At 42.8% G+C, this 23,484-nt stretch overlaps 1 protein-coding gene across 1 annotated transcript in view; it reads right to left on the bottom strand.

The window, feature by feature from the left end:
• Positions 1–508: 508 nt before the first annotated feature.
• Positions 509–23,484, bottom strand: part of LOC124594593 (glycine-rich cell wall structural protein-like) — a 43,916-nt gene continuing 20,940 nt past the window's right edge. Inside the window, exons 3-4 of the mRNA XM_047132965.1 lie at positions 3,927–3,982; positions 509–1,224 (exon numbers count right to left, since the gene is read on the bottom strand). Of these exons, the coding sequence (XP_046988921.1) occupies positions 598–1,224; positions 3,927–3,982 (683 nt within the window). The 3' untranslated portion in view covers positions 509–597. The remainder of the gene's footprint in view (positions 1,225–3,926; positions 3,983–23,484) is intronic.

Raw genomic sequence — 23,484 nt, 5'->3', positions numbered from 1 at the left:
CAGCCTGCGTGAGCTAAAACGCGTGCCTTTCGGCTTCCTCTCATAACTCGGTGTTGGCTCTCCTGCCAACCCACAACAAAAGTAGTCTCTGCTGTCAAATATAGTAAATATACTCGTCAACAAAGCGGGAAATTAAAGACATGAAAGCGAAAATAAGAAGAAAAGGTGTAAAAAATGTATAAGAACACAAAATTACTTTAGGTCTTCCCTCCACAAGACGAGGAAGTTTACGTTATATATCAGTATACTCGACTGATTTTATGTGTCAGCCACACAGAATAAATATATGCTAAACATGTATAACGTGCAGCAACAAAAACCTTAAAAATACATAACTTTCTTGGACGACAAACGTCAGTGTCATACATTGGAAGATAAAACTTGTTTAACAGAGTGAATAGAGGCAGAATGATTACATAACTTACTGTCCTTCATTTCCGTGAAAGGTGAGTGTGTCAAAATGCACTTACTGCATGGTGGGACAAGCAAAAGTGAAAAGATTTTACTCTGAAAAATTTATTTTTAAAGCTTTTACATTCCATTACTATGGATACTGGTGGCATGTATGGGTCAAGTTGTTGGGTTTGGCTCCAGAATTCAGTGGCCATACTTTCCGTAGCCCCCAAGTCCTCCAAAGCCACCGGCAACTCCACCGTATCCTCCAGCAAGGCCACCACTGTAACCTCCTCCAAGACCACCGCCAAGGCCTCCTCCGATACCGCCGTGACCAGCGCTGACGACGTAGGGCACTGGACGCTTAACGACGTAGGGCTGAGGAACTGGGACAGACACTGGGGTGGGGACCTTGACAGGGACGGGCACAGGGTTGTCTACAGGGACAGGGTACGGCTGTGGCACCTGCACAGGGACAGGCCGGTCCACAGTTACTGTGAATGGGACCTTCACAGGCACTCGAACGATCCTCTCCACAGGGACTGGGACCCGGACAGGTATTCTGTTGACAGTGATCTGTGGTTGTCCCCCTCCAATGCCGGACCCGATGCCGCCTGCAAGGCCGCCTCCGAGTCCACCAGCGTATCCACCTCCGTAGCCGCCTCCATAGCCGCCACCGTAGCCGCCTCCATAGCCACCACTGTAGCCACCTCCCAGACCGTAGCCGCCACCATAACCACCCAGTGAACCGGAGAGTCCTCGCTTCTCTTTCACTGGCTGCTCCTCCTCGGCTAGGACGGACAGGGCCACACCGCACAGATACACGCACACCTGTTGAGATTCAGATATTTGTAACTGAACCATTATGATGCTAGGATTGTGGATACAAATTTGTAATATTACATGCTTAAACACTACCGATACGTTCTCATTTAGCTGTAGAAGCTACTTTTATTGATATTTGTTGACTGATTTACATGTCGAACTTGTTTCTATTGCAGAAAATCAGTTCTAACTCAAAGAGTTATTGTGTATGCAGTTAAATTTTCAATAAAATTGTGAAAATTTGTAAATATTACGACATTTTGCAACCTGGCAAGAACAATTTCTTGAGATTACGTCACTGAAAAATACGTGTAAAGTGCCCCTAAGTATACAAAGTATCTAATGGAACCTACTTCCAGCTATATGTACGCGAATTTTGAAGAAAGGTTACGCTATTTCAATGTAAGTTTTACAGAATTAATTCTTTACTGCGAGATTTCCTAAGTATTACATTTTTGATTCTTTACTATCCTTGCTGGTGTGTGATATATCCAAATAAACGTGTACTGCCGTGGAATACATCAATATATCAGATTTCCTTCGGTTAAAACCTCCGAAGACGTCTCTCACAGACGCAGATGAAACTTTGAGGAATAGTTTTATATTTCGACCACAGTCTCCAGCCCAGAAGTTTTAATTCAAATGACAATGAAAACCTACATAATAACATTATACAAGATTCTGTCCGAAGGGAAAAAATTAACTGACATTATTTTCACTCGTGCGATTTATAATTTACAAATAATTTGATGTAAAGATCACTCTCGTTACTCTTTGCTATTTTATAAATACATTTTCGTACAACAACCGTAAGACCGGGGCTACTTGAAACGAGCGTGTACTCTGACCACAGTTTTATAGTGCTCAGTCTCATATAACCTGTAGTTTTTGGTATAAATAGCCTGGAATCCTGTCGTCACGGAATTATGAGTTCCGACGCCAAGCAAATATCGCACAGCTGAGCGAAACTAAACTGCAACATTAGCTACCGTTAATTTCAACTTTTGCACATTTCTCAACAATTTTGATAGAGAAATGTCTGTGTTACATCATTCTTTTGTTGTTCATAAGACATCTGAACTGATACTATGAAAAGTACAAATTTCAGTTTAAAATGGTCGTAACTGCTCTACTATTAAACTACACAAAAATGCACGAATATCATACAGCAAGATACCTCTCCAGTCGCCTTTTCTTATATAAATACCGGTAAGACTGCCAACTTTACATAGGACTTTTTGATCTATTTGCAGTTTGTGTATTGTGTATTGAGCTGGGGAGCTAGAAACGACGAAGAGGCTTCGTCTCACCGTAGCCCTCAGTGGTTCGGTCCACAGTAGATATATTCAAGCATTAATATATATATATTCAAGCATAATATCCATCATGTGATGTTAGGATCAATGATGGACGTTCCTGAAAGACACATTGGAAACAAAATCTTGTTAAAATAATGAATATGTGCTTAATAAGTTTCACGGTTTTCTGATAGAAAATTTGTAAGAGAAACTACGACAGAAAGTGAGGGGTTGTGACGCTAGTGAAACTTGAAGTTATTTACCAATAAATCAGCGCGCCGTAGGTGTTATGGGTAGAGATATCATTACAAAACCTTTTATCCGACCTTCAAGCAGGAAAATTAGAGCATGTATTTCACAAAATGTTGAAAGTGAAGCCATGAATGATATACTGAAATACTACTTCACTGTCTGGCTGACGAACGAAATGTAACTGAAAATGTGTGCAATTCATGTTCAATATTTTAGCACCATATATCAATGATGTTAAAGAATAGTATATGATTTTCACCTCTCGAGCAGATGACTACCTCTGGCTCCTTACATCGTAATTATGTTTAAGATCTGTAGAAAATGGTAGTTTTGTTGCGACACGTCTCCATCATTTCTTTGCGTTTCATGAATGCCTCTCGGATGACTGGCAGGCAATTTTCTCGTCTATAGTTTTTATTAGTCTAAGCTGAACTGCAGCGATATGATAGGGGACTGGTATCTGAAGCATTCGCATTCATCACGCGAGATGATTCATTAAATTCGAGGACCTGTATTATTGACGAAACAAGTCAGATTAGCCCAAAAGGAAGTGGTCAACATAAATTAGATCAACTACTGGGATGGCTGACAGAACAACCTGTGGTCGAAATCTTCCTCTACTGATCTAATTTTAACAAGAAAAACGTTCTAATAATCTCGACGTTAAATTTATGTTGAATTTTAATCTATATTTTTATTTCTAGGTGTCTGACGGAGGAAGTTTTCATGTAATTGTGTTTTCGTTGGCCATCAGGCCCTTTTGCTTCGAATGCCTGATAGCTCAGATTTTTCAGCATTTTTGTCACGATCTGTCTTGGCTTTGTATTTATTCTATAGTTTTACAGGAGACGCTGTCTAATGCCAAAAATGACTTTATCCAGGTTCCATCCTATAAACCTTCATATGGCCCTTCATTGTATTTTCTCGATGTCCTCTGGTAGTCCTATTATCTTGGAGCTCATATCTAGTGACAGAAGTGCATTACGGTTCGTACAAGCAGTTTGTACGGTATCTGTTATCATCTTACCTGAAAGAGGTTGGTATATTATCGCAAGAATGTACCGTCAGTACTCACCAGGATCCTCATTGCTGCTTGTGTGTTCTTCTGAGAGCGAGCAATGACTGATGCTGTTGCGAGGCGGTGGTGAGCTTTTATACCTCTAGCAAGCTAACGTCCGCCTGCCCCACGTTCACCACAGCACAATTACGGCGTCCTGTTTCACAGAAACTGCACAACAGCGTAACAACCTTCGCTGATACGGAAGCTGTGCGGTGTGATGGGACGTTGTAAGCTGTCGGTAACGGGTTGAGAATTACTCGGTGAAAATTAGTGCGATCCTCTACAGGTTTTGCGCTAATTATGACAGATAACTATCAGCGATAGTTCCAACTTCGTTACTCTGATTTGTTTGTTAGACGAAGATGTCGGAGAATGATGAATAAGGGGAAAGGCTACTGCTCTGCAGGAAGTTCTGGACTTCTTGCGCTAAGAAAGCCAAAGATACGTTCCTACTAGCATGAAGTACACACTGATAAGCCAAGACATTGTGGTCTCTGTCCACTGCGACGTTGGATGCCTTCTGGTGGCGTTAGGGTCGCGTGACGCGGTAACAAAAATATGTAAGCGGAGTGATACGTATTTCCTTAGTCGTACAACACTTGCACAGTATATCTTAAATACCGTAAAAGAGGAAGCGGGATGGAATCATGGTTGGTAGTCACACTTTATAATTAAGTCATTTTATTGGCATTACGCCTTTAAAAAAATTATTTGAGAATTACAAATTGTGAAGGAGTCACTAGATAAAACTTCGCAAATACAATTAGAAACACAACGAACTCAGTACTCTAACAATTCCAAATTAAGAAAAGGGGGTTACTGACAAACTTGAGAACTTCAAACTCCCATGTAGCACTACCCTCAAAATCGATATAATGAGACAATTACAGGTAAAGGGTGACTTAATAACGCTTCAGCACTAATGCCAAAGTAAGATGCCATTACAAACATGATGGAATCATTTAATTAAAAAGTAACTGCAACAGAGACACTGAGCTTAAGAAAATAAATGTTTACGTACTCAGACGTGTTAATAAAAAAATTACTAGAAAAAGCTGCACAAGGAACTCAGCGGATGATATGCAGTTTAAAGATTAGCCAGTTGCCAGTCAGTAATATTGAAGACAACAAGTTCATATACAAACAGGTTACATACAAAAAATATATCTACCAGCTTAACCCGCCTTAACGGAAGGAAGAAAAATACTAAACTTTGGAAGGGCATATGTGATCAACTCTGGTAGTGGCCAGGTTCTTAAACACTGCCAGGCCTAGATATCGGATGATATTTCACTCCCCGCCAAGGCACTGGCACAATTAAAAGTTTCAGCCCGAATCACAACGACATTCCAATAACTCTGAAACATAGAAACTCTGGGCAGAGCCTTTGGCTCACTTACAAATAGACGACAGTATTAATAGAGTGCAGACTTTAAAAAGGGCAACATAAAATCATTTGATTGCAAGAGACACAAAAAAACTTCTGAGTAAATTTTCAAATAACGGCCACTATTTAACTAGGCCAAGAAAGTCTCCCATAATAATAAAGTTCAAAATCTCTGAGTGCATCGGTGAACAAACAATTACGACGAATTACTCCATATCAGGTACACAATACGAGGGAGCGGTTTCCACAGATTCACCGCTTCCCTTCAAATTTTGTTCCCAGCGAAGTCACAGAACTTGTATCTCCAAGCTGCCCATGTCGGCAAAACGTCCAAGCAATTTCACGCCACAACGTGTAACGGTCATCACACTCGTTCGGCAGCCGTTGACTCTCGTATCAACGGCGAATGACACGAGATCTCGAGGGTTCCCGTCGAAGGCTAACAACCAACTCGCTTTGCCTGCGAAGCCGCAAGATAAGACACGCGAAAAGCAAAGATAGCTTACCTCAACCACAATCGATCTCAACGATACATGAACAAAATAAAACTGGCGCCAGCTCGCCACGGCTCACGGAGCAGACGCGGACGGGAGATCACTCTAGCGAAAATATGGGCTGAAAATGAGGATATCCATTGAGATACGGATTCTGACAAATTGTAGATTATTACTACGCAGAGTCTGTGAAGGAGTATCTCGTAATGGCAAAGCTGGTCGAATGTTCATGTGCTACTGCCGTACGGAACGGTGAAACTACCACTAGGCGCTAAATGATTGGACGTCCGCGACTCTTGACAGAACGTGGGGTTCGGAAGCTTGTCTGCTCTGCAAAATAGGATAGATGGTGATCTGTGACATCTCTGCCAAAAGAGCACAATGCTGGTACACGTACAAAGTTTCGGACCACACCTTTCGTTGTGGTACACTGTTGAACATGGAGCTGCTCAGCAGACCACACCTACGTGTTAACATGTTGACCCAACGACATCGTCACTTACGACTGCAGTGGGAACGAGACCATCGAGATTCACCCATCGATCGACGGAAACGTGTCGGCTCTTCGGTTGAATGACATTTTTGCTGCACTGGGCCGACGGTAGTCTCCACAAACGCTGTCATCGAGGCGAACGGCGGTTCGAAACGTGCAGCGCGCCATGGACGCAGGGTAGTGAGAGCAGCATTGTGGTATGGGTGACATTCTCCTGTTTTTGGATGAGGCCGGTAATAGTAATCGAAGAACACTGACAACTGAGAATCACCTGCATCCCTTCATGCTTGATGTCTTCCCCTACTGCGATGGCAACTTTCAGCAGTATAACTGTCCGTATTTCGAGGCCAGAACCGCGTTACTGCGGTTTGAGGAGCATTATAGTGAACTCGCGTTGATGTCTTGGGACCGAATTCACCTAATGTATGGAACCCACCTGGGTCGCTATCGGGAGTCGTCACTGCGTGCGCAAAACAACGGACCATTTTTTGCACGAATTACGTGAGCTGTAGATGAACATCTAAGGCCACCAACCTTGGCAACCTACCAACAAACTATCAGATTCTTGATAAGCAGATTCAGTGATGTATTTTGTTCCAGAGACGGAAGGCAGTTAAATGTGGCGCAGATCTAACAAAAATAATTTGGATCACAGAATAAAGAAAGGTGCTGGGTACACAAATTTAAGTGGGAATAGCGCCACATGCAAAATTGTAATAATAGTATTGTATATACCATTCTTTATTTTTATTGTGCACGAAGACTCGGCACAACAACGTTTGAGTATGGGATGTTTAGTTATTATTAAATAACATTTTCGTCCTTTTACAAGTCCAGTCCTTTCCATATCTAATTTCTTCAGTCTTAATGAATTCCAACTAGATAAAAATTAAGCAGCTCGAAACAGTGCCGACTTTGGATCATTTTAATTGTGCATGCGCTTCTCTCTAATGGTGGAATCGAACTAAAACATTGGTAGACTACGTCTTCCACAACAGAAGGGAAAGCAAACAAGAAACTAAGGACAAACTTATCTGTGAGTTTACGTAGTCTTAGATCGAGACTATTCAGTGGATTATTACTTAATACATTACTGAAAAATTAGGATTTATAGTCAAAATAGGAGGAGGAAAAGAAAAACATGCGAGATCATACATAACATAAGAAAGCTGCTGTTGGTTCATGGATCACAATTATATTGATAGCACAATAAAATTAGAATCGTGGCAAAAGTCTGTTTTCAAATGAACTACGTGTGGGTTCAAATGTTCAAATAAGCCGGCCAGAGTGGCCGAGCTGTTCTAGGCGCTACAGTCTGGAACCGCGTGACCGCTACGATCGCAGGTTCGAATCCTGCCTCGGGCATGGATTTGTGTGATGTCCTTAGGTTAGTTAGGTTTAAGTAGTTCTAAGTCCTAGGGGACTGATGACCTCAGAAGTTAAGTCCCATAATGCTGAGAGCCATTTGAACCATTGTTTTGTTGAAATGTGTGTGAATCCCTAAGGGACCAAACTGCTGAGGTCTTCGGTCCGTAGACTTACACACTACTTAAACTAACTTACGCTAAGGACATCACACACATCCATGCAAGAGGGAGGGGCCACGCAGTCTGTGACATGGTGCCTCTAGCCGCGCGGCCACTCAGAGCGGCAAAACTACGAGTTAAATGACTACAACATACGAGTTATTCCAGTGGAGGTAATGCTGTTGTATCTACGGGACGACGTAAGAAAGAAGATGAATTAAAGTTTACAGAACTGTGTAAAATCAGATAATAGCAGGCCGTTAAAAATTAAGAACACTGATACAGCACAGCGTTTGCTTTAGAATTTGTTTATCATAATATATTGTTTTCATTAAACAATCATAAAACGAACAAATGGTTAATAAATGAATATGCCTTCGCATGAATATTATCACGAGATTATTAGTGAGTGCATCTGTGAATACAAAATGGTATAAAATATTCAAAATTCTGAGGAAAGCAGCTCAAGATAGGGAGAAAGACTGGTAACATACAATATGTACATATGCTCATTTGTGAAATATGTACATTTGTAAAAATATGAGGAAGAACTACAGAACTAGTTGAATGGAATGGACAATGTAGAGCGCAGACTGAGAGTCAGTCGAAGAAAGACAAAAGTAATGAAGATCAGCGGCAACGGGAATAGCGATAAATTTAATTGAGAACCATGATGTAGCCGAGGCGAAGGAATTCTTTTGTATGGAAGCACAATAACACATGATGGATGAAGCAAGGAATAAAAATGTATGGGAATGGGCACAGTCAAACAGGAATTCTGGCCAGGAGAAGTCTGCTGGTATAAAACATTGACCTATATCTGAGGAAGAAATTTCTGATAATGTACGTTTGGGGTATATGGTTTTTGTGGTGGTGACAGTGAGAAAACCGTAAAAGAAAATCGAAGCGATTGAGATGTGATGTAACAGAAAATTAGGTGGACTGCTAGTATTAGAAACCAGAAGGTACTTCACAGAATCTATGACGAGAGGAACATGTATTTTCAAGAAATAACTTCCAGAATACTGGAGGCTAGCTAAAAAATATACAAGACAGAGATTCGGATATTTCGAACAAACAATTGAGGACTTTGGGTGCAAGTGCAGCTCTTACATGAAGAGGTCAGCATGGGAGGAAACCGTAGAGAACCGCATCAAACCAGACAGAAGCCTGTCAGAAGCACTGTATATCATCATTTCATTGTATATTCGGCCAAGGGAACACAAACAGAACACTACAATGACCACGCACTCTTCAGTCATCTAGACAATGTAAATACATTCTGTTCTCTTCATAAGGATCTGAAGGGATGGAATAGCAACCTGTCTCCGGTAAGACCTTCCCTCTGACTGCTATACGTATTTCGTAAGTTGTCCTCAGCAGTCAAGCGACTTTTCAGGGGGATGGGAAACTCACTTTTGGTAATATCTAAATCTGTTACCGTAGTATCCCAACAGACTTAAAACGTGATACGGAGACACAATGCCAGTGGCACCAATAGCAGTGCGTTTCTATTAGCGTCCAAGAGTCCAAGATACACCAACTGTTCAGTTTGATGAATAGACACTAAGTACAAAGCCCCTGTTACAGTACAGAATGAGGTAACGTAGTTGCTAAGTCACAGCATTTGTAACGAAGGAAGCGAGGCTCAAGTATTCGTTCAGTTCACCATATCTAAACTTTCTGTAGTTTACGTGGAGAGCTTAAAGCGATTTCTAGTTATTTTGAAAAGATCACATCCAGTATCCATCCTTATCCTTATCCTTACCCGGTCAGGGTGTGTACTTTGTCTCCACTAATGTCGTCGTCGAGAGGACGTTCAGCCGTTCTGCACAGACCATCCCCCATGTGATCACATGTTGACCCAACGACATCGTCAATTACGATTGCAGTGGGCACGAGACAATCGGGATTCCAGCATCGATCAATGTAAACTTGTCGGCTCCTCCGATGAATCACATTTTTGTTACACTAGGTCGATGGTGGTCTCCTCAAACGCAGGCATCGAGATGAACGGCGGCTCTAACGTGCAGCGCGCCCAGAAGCAGGATGGTGGAAGCTGAAAAATGTTGTGGGAGACATTCTTCTGCGATTGCATAGGGCCTGTGGTGGTAACCGAAGACACACTGATGGCTGTGAAACACCTGCGTCTTTTCGTTCTTGATATCTTTCCTGGTGGTGATGTCATCTTCAGCAGTATAACTGTCCTTCTCTAGGAACCAGAATGGTGCTACAGTGGGTTTGAGGAGCATTAGAGTGAACTCACGTTGATATCTCGGCGACCAAATTCGCCTGATGGAAATCCTATGGAACCCATCTGGGTGTCTGTCGAGCACCATCACCGCGTACGCAAATCAGTGGACCGTTATTTACTCGAATTATATGACCTGTGAATGCCACATGGCCCACAAACATACTAATGATTTGTCTGATACCTGATTCTCAAAATCAGTGATGTATTTCGTCCCAAAGAACGACAAACAAGCTATTAAGGAGTTGGTCATAATAAGAGCCAAAGAAACTGGAAAACCTGCCTATCGTGTAGGGCCCCTGAAAGCACGCAGAAGTGCTGCAACACGACGTGGCGTGGACTTGACAAATGTCTGAAGTAGTCCAGAGAGGACTAACACCATGAATGGCTGTCCATAAATCCGTAAGAGAACGAGGGGGTGGAGATCTCTTCTGAACAGCACATTCCAAGGCATCCCAGACATGCCCAATGATGGCTGGGGAATTTGGTGGCCAACGGAAGTGTTTAAACTCAGAAGAGTGTTCCTGGAGGCACCCTGTTGCAATTCTGTCCTTGTGGAGTGTAGCATTGTCCTGGTGGAATTGCCCAAGTACGTCGATATGCACAATGGAAATGAATGGATGCAGGTGATCAGACAGGATGCTTACGTGTCACCTGTCAGAGTCGTATCTAGACGTATCAGGCTCCCGTATCATTCCAGCTGCACACATCCCACACAATTATACAGCCTCCACTAGCTTTAACTGTCCCTTGTTGGCATGCAGGGTACATGGATTCATGAGGTTGTCTCCATACCGGTACACGTTCATCCGCTCGATACAATTTGAAACGAGACTCGTCCGCCCAGGTAACATGTTTCCAGTCATCAACAGTCCAATGTCAGTGTTGATAGGTCCAGGCGAGGCGAGCATTCTGTCGTGCAATCATCAAGGGTATACGCATGGGCCTTCGGCTTCGAAAGCCCATATCGATGATGCTTGGTTGAATGGTTCTCACGCTGACACTCGTAGATGACCCAGCATTGAAATCTGCAGCAGTGTGATGAAGGGTTGCACTCCCGTCACGTTGAACGTCTCTTCAGTCGTCGTTGGTCCCGTCCTTGGATGATATTTTTCCGGCCGCAGCGATGTCGGATTCCTAATATTCATGGTACACTCGTGAAATGGTCACACGGGAGAGTCTCCACTTCATCTCTACCTCTGGGATGCTGTGTCCCATCGCTCTTGCACTGTACTATAGCACCACGTCCAAACTCACTTAAATCTTGATAACCTGTCATTATAGCAGCAGTGACCGATCTTACAAGTGCGCCAGACACTTACTGTCTTATATAGGCGTTGCCGACAGCAGCGCTGTTTTCTGTCTTTTTACACATCTCAGTTTTTGAATACGCATGCCTATACCAGTTTATTTGGCGTTTCAGTGTATAGTGTTCCTGGCACTACACAGACAATGTTTGGGAGGACACCATGGCACAGTGTCGTGCAGACGTCACACCCTTGTGTAAAGATGGCATCCCGTAGGTAACGAGAACGTAGTCCTGCCTACCACAGCCTCAGAGGGACGACGAGAGACACACACAGACAGCTTTTCTTTCCCCGCAAAATTCTTCTCTGTAGAGGGACACAGTTGAACTGACAAGAAATTCGTTGAGTGTGGGGTCCTGTGTTCAATATTTTGTGAGTCTCATTTGGAAGTGTGTTAATGATAATGACAGGAAGTGCAGAGATCATCTTTCTTTGCGACGTATGTATTACATTTCATAAAATGGACATAGTCGACATTCAAGAAATGCTCAAAACAAATCACCACGCACTTGCACCAAGAACACCGACTGAAAATGTCGCCACAGTGATCACAAAGGTTCGCACCATCAAGATAGAAGGCGAACTCATTTGGAGTTACGAACCCTGCAGGACGTTCAGTTAGATGTAGAGGCTTAAAGAATGCGTACAGAATCATACTTGTGCAACAAGGTGATGCAAACTGATGAAGTGTGATAGCATGTGACCGGATGCGAAACAGTCCGTCGTGGAGAATTCGTGAAACTGGCTGTCCTTTAATACGTACGTAGCTGCAGCTAATACGATAATATGTTCCATAGGCATAGAAAGAAACGAACATCCAGAAGCTGAATTTGTCCATTGGCTCCAGGTGGTATGACCTGCAATGTGACACACTTTTCAGGGAGTATAATTTGCTATAAAGGAATCTGATTTTTATACGCAGTCAAGGACTCAAGCAAAAGCAAATAATTTTAACCAGCTATTGGCCAAAAGCAGTGCTCATACTATAGTTGTAGCTCTCTTACGCCAATTTTCCCTCTCTTGCTTGCTGCGACGTAAACATCCCCTACTGCCCTGGAGAAACCACGTGCACTCGAAAGAATCGTAGGGGACAGAGCACCTCCAGATTCTCGCAGAACAATAACTAACTTCCCAGCCAATTTACCATCCTGATTAACAGTCGGCATAATTGGATTCGAATGCGTTAAGGCATTAATGTCAGTTAATATTTATACAACTTTCTTGGTAACTCTAATTCCCAAGGTTCCTCTCATATGCATTTCCCTTTCAAATCCTGATTGGTCGGAGTTGAAAACAGATTCATTACTGAACGATGGGATAATTTTGCATATATCATGCGATGTTTGCTTTGTTTATCGTTGCCATTGCTCTGCTTTGTATCAACACCACTAACACAGTAGTACTGTTGTCAGTTACTCGTCAACTAAACAGTTCAACTACGCCCCGTACCCTCATGATATGCTCATCAAAGGATATCTTCAACCGCTCCCTGCTCCCATTAGGAGCCATTATTTTGGCTGCATGGTAGACAACATGTGAGGAATCGAATGCCGTAAACGTCACTAGCCTATTGTGAGCTCGCAATCAAGGGCTTTCTTGTGAGTCTTAAGCGGTTGGGATGTTACGCTTTCTTCGGTTTTAAACACAATAATGTGATCTTAACCACTGAAGTAGGCCTCTCAAGAGCCCAGTGGCGGTGTTCCACCAGCGTCCCCATGTAATAATGTCTGTGTCCTGTAAACTTGCTGTAACGGCGGCTCAAGCACAGAATTGTAATGAGACAGTGAGTTAATGCTTCTGGCATCCTTCTTCCATCTTCTTATTTTATTTCGAAGTCGGTGGAACTACACAATTGGGTTATGAAAAAATGCGCATTATCCACGAATTATACTGATAAATGGTACACATCACTTTCTAATAAAATTGTATGTGATATTATTAACCTGTACTCGTAATAAAGTATAATTACTATTGTTTGTTTTTCGTGTTACTTACGTTAACTGCAAAAGGAAGATAACATCCCGATTTCCTATGTAACTGGCGAAGCAGCACGCCACTCACTGAAAGTCTGTGGCAGCAATGATGTTTGCAGTGGTGCCTACGTGGAGGAACAAGGGTCGGCTGGGATCAACGACAAAAGGTAGCGGATTGTCAAGCAGGAGACTAGCGCTACAGCCAAAGACTTTCAATGTTAGGTGCAAGTACTTGCTAAGGGAAATCTCTGTAATACACTAATGAAGACAGGTGAGCTGTTTACGGGTAAAGAGAGAGAGAGAGAGAAAGAGAGAGAGAGAAAGTCGCACAGTTGCTGTGAGTGACTTTTGACTAGAGGCCAGCCTCGGTTTGTATTTGCATCTGTCTTGGCTCATGTCTGCTATTGGTCGCCCGTCCTCAAGCCTGTTTGTCAGTGTGATTATAGCAACAGGTATGTTGGTCGCTGTGTACTAGACCACATACGGTGTTAATTCGATATTAGGAATGCTAATTTCTGACGTACGCTGCGCTAGTCACAGCCGAAGGTAACAGCAGGTATTCTGGTCATGCTACCATTTATACAAAACCATGTGCTCTCAGGATACTGTATAATAAGACGAACAGTTGTTTTTCTCGGTAAATTATTCTCAACTTACATCCGAATTCGGACGTAGATAACTTTCCCCATGACATTCTATAAATATCGCTTTGGGTTGACGCGATAAATGATAATAACGAACGGCAGGTTTAGCAGAGGCAAGACTCGTTGGAAGAACTGTGGTGTCACCGCAAGACACCACACTTGCTAGGTGGTAGCCTTTAAATCGGCCGCGGTCCGTTAGTATACGTCGGACCCGCGTGTCGCCACTATCAGTGATTGCAGACCGAGCGCCGCCACACGGCAGGTCTAGAGAGACTTCCTAGCACTCGTCCAGTTGTACAACCGACTTTGCTAGCGATGGTTCACTGACAAAATACGCTCTCATTTGCCGAGACGATAGTTAGCATAGCCTTCAGCTACGTCATTTGCTACGACCTAGCAACGTGCCATGTTCAGTTACTATTGATATTGTGAATAATGTACAGTCAAGAGCGACGCTCATCGTGAATGGATTAAAGTTAAGTATTCCACCAGCTACGTCCGTTTTTCTAAATTCTAATTTCCTTGACCTGCCAGACCTCACGCCAGCCTGCGTGAGCTAAAACGCGTGCCTTTCGGCTTCCTCTCATAACCCGGTGTTGGCTCTCCTGCCAACCCACAACAAGAACCATCAGGAAGTGTATTTCACCCACAAAGGAGGTCGTTTACAAAAACCTCGTTCGACCAATATTTTAATACTGCTAGTCATCCAGGGATTCGTACCACATAGGACTGATAGAGCAAACAGAGAAGATACAAAGAAGAGCAGCGAGTTTATTTACAGGTTCGTTTAACATGAGCGAAAGCGTCATGGAGATGGTCAGCCAACTCCCGTGGCAGATGATGCAAGAGAGGCGTCCTGTATCGTAATATGGTTTACTGCTGAAGTTCCGGGATCATGCATTACGTGGAGAGTCATCCAATACACTGCTTCCTCCCACGTATTATGGCGAAACTATTACGAAGGTAAAATTAGAGAGATTCGAGCCCACACGGAGGCTCACCGGTAATCGTTCTGCCCGCAAACCATTCACGACTGGAACAGAAATGGAAGGGGTTGGATGGGGGGACGGTTAACAGCGCTACCTGAGGTACCTTCCACCATACGCCGTAGGCTGGCTCGCGGAATATAGATGTAGATGAAGAAATTATGCCAAGGTGTTTTTTTTTATATATATAAATGCAGAAGACTGTGGTGACAGCTATTTGAAACTATACATACTGTGAAAAATAATTCTTCCCTTCTTTTGTTGTTATAAAATGCTAATAGACAGTGGTATAATCAACTTGCGGAAATAATGTGGACTGAATGGCACTGAAGCGCCGAAGAAACTGGTATAGGCATGGGTATTCAAATACAGAGATATGTAAACAGGCAGAATACGACACTGCGGTCGGCAACGCCTATTCAAGACAACAAGTGTCTGGCGCAGCTGTTAGATCGGTTACTGCTGCTACAATGGCAGGTTATCAAGATTTATGTGAGTTTGAACACGCTGTTATAGTCGGCGCACGAGCGATTAAACACAGCAGCTCCGTGGTAGCGATGAAATGGGGATTTCCCCGTACGACCATTTCACAAATGTACCGTGAATATGAGGAATCCTGTAAAACATCAAATCTCCGACATCGCTGCGGGCGGAAAAAGACTGTGCAAGAACGAGACCAACGACGGCTGAAGAGAATCGTTCAACGTGACAGAAGTGTAGCCCTTCCGCAAATTGCTGCAGATTTCAATGCTCGGCCATCAACAAGTGTCAGCGTGCGAACCATTCAACGAAACATCATCGATACGGGCTTTCGGAACCGAAGGCCCACTCGTGTACCATTGATGACTGCACGGCACAAAGCCTGACACCTTGTCTGGGCCCATCAACACCGACATTGGACTGTTGAAGACTGGAAACATGTTGCCTGGTCGGACGAGTCTCGTTTCAAATTGTATCGAGCGCATGGACGTTTACGGGTCTGGAGACACCGTCATAAATCCATGGACCCTGCATGTCAGCAGGCTACTGTTCAAGCTGGTGGAGGCTCTTTAATGGTGTGGGGCGTGTGCAGTTAGAGTGATATGGCACCCCTGATACGTCTAGATACGACTCTGACGGGTGACACGTACGTAAGGATCCTGTCTGATCACCTGCATCCGTTCATGTCCACTGTGCATTCCGATGGACTTGAGCTATTCCAGCAGGACAATACGACACGTCCAGAATTGCTACAGCGTGGCTACAGAAACACTCTTCTGAGTTTAAATACTTCCGTTGCCCACCAAACTCCCTAGACACGAACATTATTGGGCATATCTGGGGTGCTTTGCAACGTTCTATTCAGAAGTGCTCTCCACCCCGTCAGTTCCCTCCAGCAACACTTTAGACATAAGTCGAGTCCATGCCAGGTAGTGTTACGGCACTTCTGGGTGCTCGCGGGGGTCCTACACGACATTAGGCAGACGTACGAGTTTCTTTGGTTCTTCAGTGTAGTTCTGCGAACATTGCCACTTCTTCAATATTTTTCTTATACTTTTTGAGAAACTAACTTATATTTTTACACGAAGAGCTAACAGTTTTATGTAGTAAAGGTATTCTATAAGGAAATGAAACATTAAAGGTCGTACATACTCGTAATTGACAATGGCTGGAGTAAAGAGAATGCGAAATGTAGAGTGGCATAGCAAAATAAGCGTTTATGGAAAATGAGAAATTTTTAACTTCGAAGATAAATTTAAAGTTTAGTAACTACTTTGAAAAACTATTTGGAGCATGGCTTTGTACAGAGGCGAAACACGGACGACAAGCAGTTCACACAAGAAAAGAACAGAAATTTTTGAAATGTAGTTCCACAGAAAAATGTCGAAGTACTTCATCGAACTGGGGTGGAAACAAATGTATACTAAATAAATGTGGTTTCGTTTATAAGATGCATTCTGAGGCATCAAGAAGTACTTTATTTGGTAACGGAGGAAACTGGAAAGGGAGGTTTGACTGGATTGTGGAGGAGGACGAAAACTTGTTTTCTGCAACCACGTTCAATTGGATGTAGATTGCAATAGTTATGTAGAGATGAACGCAGCTGCGCTAGATAGGTGAGTGCTGTATCAAACCAGTCGTCGGACTGAAGGTCACAACAACGTGCCGACTTATTCCTGTATGGAAACGTTACGCTGAAAACGATGTTAATCTGGATTGATTGAAAGCAGCACAAAGTAGACCAACGCTTGTTATTACTGTGCTACTAACACCGAGTGCTTACGATTAAACTGACCTCGTTCTGTTTGATGCAGTGCCAGCTGTATACATTGAAGGGATATTCATTAATTGGTGCGCTTGTGGAATATGCTGAATTAAAAAAAAAAGTAGCAGCGTTGCACTCCCGGAATATCGCCGACAGAAACAGTTGTGAAGATGCCCCATGTCAATAAATTGGCTAGACAATATGATGAAGAATTCTGAAAAACAGGTTAGTTAGGCGGTGCAGCAAGGACAGGGAGGCGGCTCATTTGTATGGCAGTCGTTGCTGTTACCCTCTGTACAACACATGCCTCGAATTTTGGAGCCAGTCCTCGAGCTGTGTCAAGGGTACCGTCTCTCTCCTGGTCAACAGTGCAAAAGATTTTGGGGCGCATTTTACACTGGTACCCATAGAAGATTCTGAATGTGCACCAAATGAAGCCACAAGACAGCCTACAACACCGTGACTTGGTCCTTCTTTTTTTGTGCACACACAGAAATGGATGAAATGTGGCCGGGGTAGATTCTTTGGACGTACAAGGTACATTACACTATGCACGGTGCCATGAATGTTTAGAAATATCGCATTGGTGGCTCTATTCCACTATATGTTGTGCATGGACATCCACTGCACTCAGCTTATATGACTGTGTGGTGTGGTTTCACAAGCTCCTTCATTATCAGTCCTTTTTTCCCTTCTTCTGTTTCTAAGATATGAAGCCTCACGGTCCTGTTAGGTATACAGTGACATCTACATGTTATAAGATCCTCCTCGTGCAACATCCGATTCCAGTTTTTCAAGAAAGAAACTGTGTCCACACCATTATTTTCTTGCAAGAGGGGCGACATATGTCACCTGCCAGCACCCAAACAGCTTACAGAGCGAAATTTTCGCCTGATGGTGGACAGCAGAGCTATAATGTTTTTCAGCATACTCTGCGAATGCACCTCCGATATTTCAGCGTCCTGCGATGTATAGGGCCCGCACTGCACCACTCTCAACGCCCCCAATTTAATTACAACCGCGCAGCACATGGTAGAGGTTGGCTCAAATGGTTCAAATGGCTCTGAGCACTGTGGGACTTAACATCTCAAGTCATCAGTCCCCTAGAACTTAGAGCTACTTAAACCTAACTAACCTAAGGACATCACACACATCCACGCCCGAGGCAGGAGTCGAACCTGCGACCGTAGCGGTCGCGCGGTTCCAGACTGAAGCGCCTAGAACATGGTAGAGGTTCAGTAGCATATTAGGTAGTCTTGGTTTAGCAGTTGTAGATCTTTATTTCTTTCACTACTATTTTTTATTCACTGTGCCTTACAAATTATTTCTTGGCAGCTTCAAGAGTCAACAGGAGATGCTGATAGTTTAAATCTTCCACTGGGTAAAATGTATTCACGTGTAGCTGTCTACGATGGGAATCACTTGTAGAAGTAATAACTGGTACGATCGTCTCAATATGTTCCTCAGCGTTGTATACGTCACTCTGTTTCCTAACTTCTGTCTAACTGCGAAAGAGTTATGATTCGTCATATTTCCAATCGTTGCGTAGCTTGCGTCTAGCGACAGAGCACTTACGGTGCTTGTAGCACTGGATCCATTGCCAAGTGTTCAGCACTCTTCAGTGAGGAAATAGTAATGGGTGGTACAATTATTTATGTGTTGTTTAGTGTTAATAAGGAAAGTATTGTCACTCCCTCTGATGGGGACAATGATAACTATATGAACATCTACAACCAAAATCCAGTCCAGCCCGTGGGTAGCACCTCTTACATTAATTCACAAAACTGGATGGATCTCTCAGAGCTTGTAGGGATCTTAAGGCTATCAGTGCTCAGTCTGTCATTGACAGTAGGCGAATGTTATTCTACTAAACCGTATCAACAGCTCCCTTTCATGCCAAATGTTTCACACATTTTGGCTCCATTAAACGCACTGTTGTCGTTGTGCTCGATGATGGATATAAGACTTATGAGAAATCAAGATGCGTTCATAGGTTTGTGTCCACAGAAAAAGCGGGTTGTCTGCGTTAAAGTGTGCAAAATATTCGAAATTCAAAGAAACATAGATGTAAACTATAGGAAAAAAATAGTAAAATGCAATATGCGTAAGAATCCAGAAGAATCAATAAGAAGTGTTCGGATTAAAGTGTAAAAGATGGATTCAGTTTTTCTCACCTACTGTTCAGTTTTACTCGCAGATGATTTTAACAGAAAAACAGTTCATGGTTTCTTAAACAAATATTTAGCTTACATCCAAGTGAATTATTATTACAGTATCATGTAAAAATTTGTAGTCTTTCGAAGAAGAACTTTCGCTAACGACGTTTCCCCTTTATGTACATACATATATGACAGTATGTCCGCCTGATTGTTATAGTATCGTGCATTTTTGTTATAGTATTGTGCAAAAATTTATAAGAAACTGGTCAAAAATTTTTTGAGACATTTGTTGACAATTTTAGAGTACTGGGTAAAAATTTGAAGTAAATCAGTGAAGGTCTCTTCAAGTATTTCCTGACAACAAATCTCTCTCTCTCTCTCACTCTCTCTCTCTCTCTCTCTCTCTCTCTCTCTCTCTCTCTCTCTCTCTCTATATATATATATATATATATATATATATATATATATATATATATATATATGGTGTAAACGGTATAAGGCGCCAAAATTATACAGATGGTACATCTCGGTGTGCTTGATAAAAAAAAGTCTAATGACATTTTCTTGTATCATGTACTATATTTTTGTATTATTAAAACCTCATTCTGCCAACGGCCTCGCCAAAGAGGGCGGAGGAGTGGATAGAGGTTCAGGGCACTCTCTTGTCCTAGGGGTGGGAAATTGCCCCTAAAGGCGGAAGAATCAGCAATGATCAACAACATGAGGATGCAGAAGGCAATGGAAATCACTGCATTAAAGACACGTAACGTGTATCCACAGGACATGTGGGCCGGCCGAAGTGGCCGTGCGGTTAAAGGCGCTGCAGTCTGGAACCGCGAGGCCGCTACGGTCGCAGGTTCGAATCCTGCCTCGGGCATGGATGTTTGTGATGTCCTTAGGTTAGTTAGGTTTAACTAGTTCTAAGTTCTAGGGGACTAATGACCTCAGCAGTTGAGTCCCATAGTGCTCAGAGCCATTTTTTTTGAACAGGACATGTGGCCTGTATTTGAAGAAGTGTCATGATGATCCCTCCATCGGCAAAAGATTCCGGAATAGTCCCCCATTCGGATCTCTGGGAGGGGGCTGCCAAGGGGGAGGTTACCATGAGAAAAAGATTGAATAATCAACGAAAGGATAACGTTCTACGAGTCGGGGCGTGGAATGTCAGAAGCTTGAACGTGGTAGGGAAACTAGAAAATCTGAAAAGGGAAATGCAAAGGCTCAATATAGACATAGTAGGGGTCAGTGAAGTGAAGTGGAAGGAAGACAAGGATTTCTGGTCAGATGAGTATCGGGTAATATCAACAGCAGCAGAAAATGGTATAACAGGTGTAGGATTCGTTATGAATAGGAAGGTAGGGCAGAGGGTGTGTTACTGTGAACAGTTCAGTGACCGGGTTGTTCTAATCAGAATCGACAGCAGACCAACACCAACAATGATAGTTCAGGTACACATGCCGACATCGCAAGCTGAAGATGAACAGATAGAGAAAGTGTATGAGGATATTGAAAGGGTAATGCAGTATATAAAGGGGGACGAAAATCTAATAGTCATGGGCGACTGGAATGCAGTTGTAGGGGAAGGAGTAGAAGAAAAGGTTACAGGAGAATATGGGCTTGGCACAAGGAATGAAAGAGGAGAAAGACTAATTGAGTTCTGTAACAAGTTTTAGCTAGTAATAGCGAATACCTTGTTCAACAATCACAAGACGGGGAGGTATACTTGGAAAAGGTCGGGAGATACGGGAAGATTTCAATTAGATTACATCATGGTCAGACAGAGATTCCGAAATCAGATACTGGATTGTAAGGCGTACCCAGGAGCAGATATGGACTCAGATCACAATATAGTAGTGATGAAGAGTAGGCTGAAGTTCAAGACATTAGTCAGGAAGAATCAATACGCAAAGAAGTGGGATACGGAAGTACTAAGGAATGACGAGATACGTTTGAAGTTCTCTAACGTTGTAGATATAGCAATAAGGAATAGCGCAGCAGGAGTACAGTTGAAGAGGAATGGACATCTCTAAAAAGGGCCATCACAGAAGTTGGGAAGGAAAACATAGGTACAAAGAAGGTAGCTGCCAAGAAACCATGGGTAACAGAAAAAAATTCTTCAGTTGATTGATGAAAGAAGGAAGTACAAACATGTTCCGGGAAAATCAGGAATACAGAAATACAAGTCGCTGAGGAATGAAATAAATAGGAAGTGCAGGGAAGCTAAGACGAAATGGCTGCAGGAAAAATGTGAAGACATCGAAAAAGGTATGATTGTCGGAAGGACAGACTCAGCATACAGGAAAGTCAAAACAACCTTTGGTGACATTAAAAGCAACGGTGGTAACATTAAGAGTGCAACGGGAATTCCACTGTTAAATGCAGAGGAGAGAGCAGATAGGCGGAAAAAATACATTGAAAGTCTCCATGAGGTTGAAGATTTGTCTGATGTGATAGAAGAAGAAACAGGAGTCGATTTAGAAGAGATATGGGATCCAGTATTAGAATCGGAATTTAAAAGAGCTTTGGAGAACTTACGGTCAAATAAGGCTGAAGGGATAGATAACATTCCATCAGAATTTCTAAAATCACTGGGGGAAGTGGCAACAAAACGACTATTAACGTTGGTGTGTAGAATATATGAGTCTGGCGATATACCATCTGACTTTCGGAAAAGCATCATCCACACAATTCAAAAGACCGGAAGAGCTGACAAGTGCGAGAATTATCGCACAATCAGCTTAACAGCTCATGCATCGAAGCTGCTTACATGAATAATATACAGAAGAATGGAAAAGAAAATTGAGAATGCGCTATTTGACGATCAGTTTGGCTTTAGGAAAAGTAAAGGGACGAGAGAGGCAATTCTGACGTTACGGCTAATAATGGAAGCAAGGCTAAAGAAAACTCAAGACACTTTCATAGGATTTGTCGACCTGGAAAAAGCGTTCGACAATATAAAATGGTGCAAGCTGTTCGAGATTCTGAAAAAAGTAGGGGTAAGCTATAGGGAGAGACGGGTCATATACAATATGTACAACAACCAAGAGGGAATAATAAGAGTGGACGATCAAGAACGAAGTGCTCGTATTAAGAAGGGTGTAAGACAAGGCTGTAGCCTTTCGCCCCTACTCTTCAATCTGTACATCGAGGAAGCAATGATGGAAATAAAAGAAAGATTCAGGAGTGGAATTAAAATACAAGGTGAAAGGATATTAATGATACGATTCGCTGATGACATTGCTATCCTGAGTGAAAATGAAGAAGAATTAAATGATCTGCTGAACGGAATGAACAGTCTAATGAGTACACAGTATGGTTTGAGAGTAAATCTGAGATAGACGAAGGTAATGAGAAGTAGTAGAAATGAGAACAGCGAGAAACTTAACATCAGGATTGATGGTCACGAAGTCAATGAAGTTAAGGAATTCTGCTACCTAGGCAGTAAAATAACCAATGACGGACGGAGCAAGGAGGACATCAAAAGCAGACTCGCTATGGCAAAAAAGGCATTTCTGGCCAAGTGAAGTCTACTAATATCAAATACCGGCCTTAATTTGAGGAAAAATTTCTGAGGATGTACGTGTGGAGTACAGAATTGTATGGTAGTGAAACATGGACTGTGGGAAAACCGGAACAGAAGAGAATCGAAGCATTTGAGATGTGGTGCTACAGACGAATGTTGAAAATTAGGTGGACTGATAAGGTAAGGAAGGAGGAGGTTCTACGCAGAATCGGAGAGGAAAGGAATATGTGAAAAACACTGATAAGGAGAAGGTTCAAACGGCTCTGAGCACTATGGGACTTAACTTCTAAGGTCATCAGTCCCCTAGAACTTAGAACTACTTAAACCTAACTAACCTAAGGACATCACACCCATCCATGCCCGAGGCAGGATTCGTACCTGCGACCGTAGCAGTCGCGCGGTTCCAAACTGTAGCGCCTAGCTTGGCCACTCCGGCCGGCTAAGGAGAAGGGTCAGGATGATAGGACATCTGCTAAGACGTGAGGGAATGACTTCCATGGTACTAGAGGGAGCTGTCGAGGGCAAAAACTGGAGAGGAAGACAGAGATTGGAATACATCAAGCAAATAATTGAGACGTAGGTTGCAAGTGCTGCTCTGAGATGAAGAGGTTAGCACAGGAAAGGAATTCGTGGCGGGCCGCGTCAAACCAATCAGTAGACTGATGACA

Source organism: Schistocerca americana, chromosome 2 (genome assembly GCF_021461395.2).
Source record: "Schistocerca americana isolate TAMUIC-IGC-003095 chromosome 2, iqSchAmer2.1, whole genome shotgun sequence".
Classification (NCBI taxonomy): Eukaryota; Metazoa; Arthropoda; class Insecta; order Orthoptera; family Acrididae; genus Schistocerca; species Schistocerca americana.
This window is presented reverse-complemented; position numbering and strand designations above follow the sequence as displayed.